This window comes from Monoraphidium neglectum, assembly GCF_000611645.1.
Source record: "Monoraphidium neglectum strain SAG 48.87 unplaced genomic scaffold scaffold03570, whole genome shotgun sequence".
Classification (NCBI taxonomy): Eukaryota; Viridiplantae; Chlorophyta; class Chlorophyceae; order Sphaeropleales; family Selenastraceae; genus Monoraphidium; species Monoraphidium neglectum.
In genome coordinates, this window is record NW_014010059.1 from 1 (window position 1) to 6,083 (window position 6,083).

At 61.7% G+C, this 6,083-nt stretch overlaps 2 protein-coding genes across 2 annotated transcripts; both read left to right on the forward strand.

Moving 5' to 3' along the window:
• Positions 1-522: 522 nt before the first annotated feature.
• On the forward strand, positions 523-2,404 carry MNEG_13011 (Putative cysteine proteinase; the record flags this gene model as incomplete). The annotated part of the gene is made up of 6 exons (XM_014038516.1): positions 523-759; positions 934-1,063; positions 1,249-1,452; positions 1,656-1,770; positions 2,035-2,100; positions 2,290-2,404. 6 exons carry the CDS (start codon positions 523-525, stop codon positions 2,402-2,404), a joined length of 867 nt encoding a protein of 288 aa, XP_013893970.1.
• A 1,381-nt stretch (positions 2,405-3,785) lies between these two features.
• Positions 3,786-5,962, forward strand: MNEG_13012 (extracellular signal-regulated kinase 1/2; the record flags this gene model as incomplete). The annotated part of the gene is made up of 5 exons (XM_014038517.1): positions 3,786-3,982; positions 4,205-4,484; positions 4,669-4,793; positions 5,116-5,270; positions 5,775-5,962. The coding sequence occupies 5 exons, from the start codon at positions 3,786-3,788 to the stop codon at positions 5,960-5,962; spliced, it is 945 nt and encodes a 314-aa protein (XP_013893971.1).
• Between the last annotated feature and the right edge of the window lie 121 nt (positions 5,963-6,083).

The following is a 6,083-nucleotide window of genomic DNA, read 5'->3' on the forward strand; positions in this document are numbered from 1 at the left end:
CCCACCAACCCACCAACCCTGCTGTCCAAAACAGCCATCCCCGCCGACTCCCGCCGGGGCGCGGTCGCGGCGCGCGTCCTGGCCGACAAGGCAGAGTTCCAAAAGGCCCTGGAACACCCGGACGAGGCCTTTGACGCCCACGTCTCCGCCCTGGTCGCCCAGGCCGCTGCGCTGCGCCGCGCCGGCCGGCGGCCGCCGCCGCACGCGACGGTCCTCGAGAATGCGGACGCGGCCGGGCTGGAGCACTACAGGGAGACGTTCAAGGCGGCGCTGCAGGAAATAGCCGAGCTGAACGCGGCGTCGGGCAGCACAGTCGCGTACGGCGTCACGCCGCTGACGCATCTGCCGCGCGAGGAGTTTGCCCGGCTGTACCTGAACGGCAGGAAGGCGCAGGGTGAGCCCGCCTGCGCCGGCCCTTTGGGTGGCAGAGGGGGGCTCGCTCACGGCGAGCTTGGCGTCGCGCCGTGCACTGCCCACTGCATGCGCCTGTGCCGCCCAGCGGCTGGTTTGCATGGCGCCGCCATGCTTGGACGCCTGCCTTCTGCTCTAATCGAGACGCTTTCTGCCAATCCTGTTGCCCTGCCTGGCCCCGCAGCTGACAGCAACAGGACAGCCGAGGCCGCCAGAGCTGAAACATACAACTGCCAGGGGCCCACCGCGTGGCGCTCCTCGGGCCTGGCGGCGATCATCCCGCCATCGGTGATCGACTGGCGCAGGTCCAAGCCCCCCGTCGTCACGTCTGTCAAGTTTCAGGGGGAGGTGAGGTGCTTGTCGGATCGCCGGCAACCGCGCGGCACCTGGGGCTGCCTGGTGTGGGGTATTACTTGAGGCGACCCGCCCAAGGCACGCGCCCGCCAATCTTCACCCACAGCTGCTCCTCTGACCCTCCTGCATCGATTGTCCCTCGCCCGCCCCCTTGCCGCCATCTTGCAGTGCGGCAGCTGCGTGGTTTTCGCCAACACCGCCTCGTTGGAGGCGGCGTTCATTCTAAAGCACAGCAACCTCGGCTACACGAATGCCAACACCGACCTGTCAGAGCAGGACTCGATGGACTGCACCCCAGGTGCGTCGCGGGCTTGAGTGGCAGCGATCAGAGTTTTCAGGGTGCAAGTTTATACACATGCCGAGTGCGCAGGAACACTGCATGTTGGCGGCGTAAGATCAATCAGCTTCAGGGCTAGCCGCACGGCCCCAGCTGCAGTGCTGCCAACAACGACATCAACGACCGCACGGATCGCGGCCCCACAGGCGACGCCTGTGTGGGCGCCAACGGTTACGAATACGTTGACCGTGCGATATGCTACGGGGTCGCCTACGAGAAGGACGACCCCTACACCGAGAGGGACACCAACCAGTGCTCCAGGACCATTGACCGCTTTGATGCAGGCATCAAGGGCTATACTTACGTGCCTGGCAACGTGGACGACGTGCGCAGGGCGCTCTCACACAATGGTGGGTATGGGCATTGGCTCAAAAAACGAGACAAGGGCGGCTCTACAGTGATAAGATTTTTCATCTCCGTTTCTCTGTGTTGATGTGTTATGTATGTGATTCATGCCGCAATGCAACACTGATTGCACTTTCGCATGCATTACACCTTGTGGCGCTTCCAAAACCCTAACCTGGGTTCCGCTGCACACAATCTTGATACTCAGTGCTCTCCATCGGCGTCGGCGCCGACACCGTGGCGTTCCAAAACTACAAGAGCGGTGTTATCGGCTGCAGCTACTCGGGCTCGATCAATCACGAGACCGCCGTGGTGGCTTATGCGTGAGTGCAGATCCTGGTGCTGTCTCACCTCTGCGTACAAGAGCGCGGCGGAGCTGCATGACCGCGATTTAGCGTTGCATGTGCAGGTTTGTGCGCTGCAGCTCAGGCGCTGCAACGTGGGGGCCTCGCGGCTCTTGGCGACAACCACACATAGCCTCTAACTTGTGCCCTCACCAGCTTCAGCTCCACCTGCGCCACCTTTTGATGTTGATGGCCTAAATGTGGCTACCTCACGATCTTGGCAATTGAATCTTGCCCCAACAGCAACAACGTCAACGTGGTGGTGAACTCAAGGAGTGAGGCCTGGCAGGTCTTCACCCTCAAAAACTCGTGAGTCCTCACTCGCGCACCGCAATTGGCAAGGGGGCCATTGCAGCACGGCATAATGCCAGTCAAGCGTGGTGCACGGGTCGGAGCGCCAAAACCACCCGGTGATCCTCCGATTTTGCGCTCACCGCGCTGCACGAACGCACCCGTCTGCCTGTGGCCTGCTCCACTTGATGCTTCGCTGTTCCGCAGGTGGGCTGACGGCTGGGGGGAGTCTGGGTTCTACAGGATCCGCGGCGACTGCCCCTACCCAGGCGCCCTCGGTGTGTACAGTGACGACTTCATCACGGTGCCCATCAGGAGTTGAAACCTCAGTTTTTTGTAAGCGGCAGCCTGCCATTTGTGTGGGCTAAACCTCAAGTGAGGCGTCCAGCGGTGTGCGCTCAAGTCGCGTCCTCTGGGGACTGCTGACGCTGATGGCTTGCCAGCTGCTGCACACTGTCAGTGGGCGGCCGAACGCTGCCGCTACATTTTATGCAGAGGCCTGGCTGGTTGCTTGCAAACAGAACACTGCACCGAGGTGCTCCGCTCAGGTCTGTTAGGATTTAGAATCATTAACCAGGAGTGGCAGTTTTGAGTGCTGCGAGCAGCTGCAATGCCAATGGTCGTCAACTGACCGCTGCTAGCACCTGTTGGGAGGCCATCTCCCTTACTGCCGGGTCAAATTTCGTTGCACCATTTATTGAGCGTGCTTGTGACAACAACAAGCAGCATTACATTACTCAGGCATATACACGCATGACCGCTTGCGGCAAATTCCATAAAGGTACATACCATCATAATGCCCCTCCCCATGGGGCGCCCACGCCCCCCACCCCTCCAAAGGCTTCCAGAGCCCATGTCTGTCCTGCATACCTGCACTATTTGCAACGATGTCGTTCCCTCAAAATTTCAATCCATATGATTTTGGATTTTATACCATAATCAGTGTCCCTGATCATTATTCAATGCGTTAACTGGCTGCATGCGCTGTGCAAACATGCGCTAGGCTGCATCAGGCACAATGGATATTGTGGCCGCCTTGCATTTGTCTAACGTATCCTGCGGACATGTAATAGCTGGATGCATGGCGGCCAGAATTTCGCGTCAACTATAAGCAGTGCCAGCGCCCGGCTTGCGAATAGCGTCGTTTGAAACGAGGGCTTCAGGGCGAGGATGTGAGCGTTCGCAACGACGCATGGCAACTGCTTGACTGAGTGATTGACTGGGCTTGCCCTTCCCTCACCCTGGGTTTGATGCAATCCCAATCCTCTTGTATAATGTATAACACGTTGTCCCTTCATGCGGTAGCAGCAAACTCTGTGGAGGAGCAGGCATACAACACCAGACGAGGCGGCCAGCAGTGAAAGTGGTGAAGCGTCCGCGGAGTGCCCAAGCGGTTTTTGCGTGTTCTACCACGGTACTGTATCACAATGACAACCTCGCAGTCTCAATACCAAAGAGTTCTTTTTGCATCTCGCGCTGTCGTCCCCGCGGCTGTGAAGGCAGGTCCTGCATGCTGGCGCAGGCAGCGTGCGCGAGGCCTTTGTCCTAATCAATGTTTCGCAACTCACGATTGTTATCTATACATGCATGATCGGTGTGCAGGCATTGAAGCTAAGCTGATCGCCCCGCGCCAAAGGCCGGGATAGGGTGTGGCTGGACTAGCTGCTGCGCTGACCCGGAGCATAAGGGATCAAAACTTACGAATGGCCGACCAGACTGCGCAGCAGCAGCCCCAAGCCGGATCTGGCGGAGGCTCGGCCAGCTCAAATGTTCCGCAGCGCAAGGAGTGCAACATCCCTGGCAAGGCTTGCTGGGTGCTCTGGCGCACCAACTTTGAGATAGACCAGCATTATCAGCCGATCAAGGCTATTGGCAAGGGCGCATATGGCGTCGTCTGCAGGTCGGCGGCGTTCGAGAGTGCACACCGTGCCACCGCGCATGCCACCCCCCGGTGTTCTGATCGCACCGGCGTGCGAGGCGTGCCGCCGTGCCGATGCCCTTTGTGCTTCTCACGCGGCCGCGCTGCCACCACTTGGCCTCCATGGCCGCCCCGCCCCTTCCCCGCACCACTATTGGCCCGCACCTGGTCCCCGTGCCGCCCCCTCCCGCTCCGACCCCCCAGCGCCAAGAACCTGGCGACCGGCGAGAAGGTGGCCATCAAAAAGATCGCCAACGCCTTCGAGAACCTCACCGACGCGCGCCGCACGCTGCGCGAGATCAAGCTGCTGCGCCACCTGCGGCACGAGAACATCATAGCCGTGAAGGACATTCTCCGGCCGCCCGCCAGGGACCGCTTCAACGACGTTTACCTGGTGTACGAGCTCATGGACACAGATCTGCACCAGATCATCCGCAGCAGCCAGCCGCTCACCAACGAGCACTTCCAGTACTTCGTGTACCAGGCGCGCAGCGCGCGGGGCAGGGGCGGCTGCGGGGGCGCATGGTGCGTCGCGGCCAGGGGGGCCGCGCGGCAGCGGGCCGTCGACGTCATGCGCAGCCTCATGGCTTGATGGCGGCCGAAGGTCTGGTGTGCACGGCGCGCGGCCGGCCGTTTTGAGCCTCGCCGCCCGCCGCGCCCGCGCGCAGGTGCTGCGCGGCCTCAAGTTTGTGCACAGCGCCAACGTGCTGCACCGCGACCTCAAGCCCAGCAACCTGCTGCTCAACGCGTCGTGCGACCTCAAAATCTGCGACTTTGGGCTCGCGCGCACCAGGTGCGGCGGCGCGCGGGGCAGGGAGGGGTAGTGTGTTGCTGCAGCGGTCCCAAGCCGGCACAGGAGCACCTCGCAGAGCATCATCCCTGCTGAAGAGCATTCCCTGAAGCCTGAAGATAGTGTAGCAGCATCCCAATGCCCATTTGCCATTCAACCCACATGCTTATATCAGGTCTGCATACCCACAAGCCCACACTGCTCCACTCGTGCGCAACATCAATGCCGCAGCAGCCCCACAACACCACAACTGCTGCAAGACCACCACACACACGACAAAACCCACCCCCACCCCCACCACCACCCCACCCCACCTCAACCCCAGCACTGAGCGCAACTTTATGACGGAGTACGTCGTGACGCGCTGGTACCGCGCCCCCGAGCTGCTGCTGTCCTGCGACCACTACACCGCGGCCATAGACATGTGGAGCGTCGGCTGCATCCTCGCGGAGCTGCTGGGGCGGCGGCCGCTCTTCCCAGGTGCGCGGGGCGCGGAGCGCCGGGTGCAGGGCGGCCGCAGCAGGCAGTGGTGGCGGCGGTGTGGGGCCGGAGTCGTGACAGGCACGCGGGGGGCCTTGCGGGAAAGCAGGCGTGCAGGGACGCGGCAGCAGCGGGAAAGGCGCCTGTTTCAGGGTATAAAGGACTGGGCAGGGGCCTGCGCAGCGCTGACGACGCAGCGTGACCGGCCGCTCTTGCCCCTGCTTCCCAATCACCGCTTATCATCCTTCATGCGACGACCATCTTGCCTCCAACACACACCTTGTTCCCCGCACACACACACGGATGCATCCACGCACGCACGCGCGCACGCACACACATACACACACACACACACACACACACACACACACGTGTGGACCCCCGTACCCCTTCTCCCAGACACCACCTTGCAACGACACACACACACACACATACACAAATGCACACACACGCACGCACACACACACGCACACACAAAACCTCACCCCACCCTGTTCCCCCCAGGTAAGGACTATGTCGACCAGCTCAAGCTGATCGTCAAAACCCTCGGCCCCCCCAGCGAGGACGACCTCAGCTTCATCAACAGCAGCAAAGCGCGCGCGTACATACGCGCGCTGCCCGCCGTCGAGGTGGGGAACACGAGTGCCTCGGGGCTGCCGCCGCCGCGGCCGCTGTGGCCGGCGGGAATTTGAAATTGCCCGGCGAGGTCGTTCGCTTCCCTCTCAGCACAAATCCAGCGCACGCCTGCCGTGCCCCGCCCGTGCGGCCCCCTGAGACCGCAGTCGTGCAACACCAAATTCCAACACGCGCCCC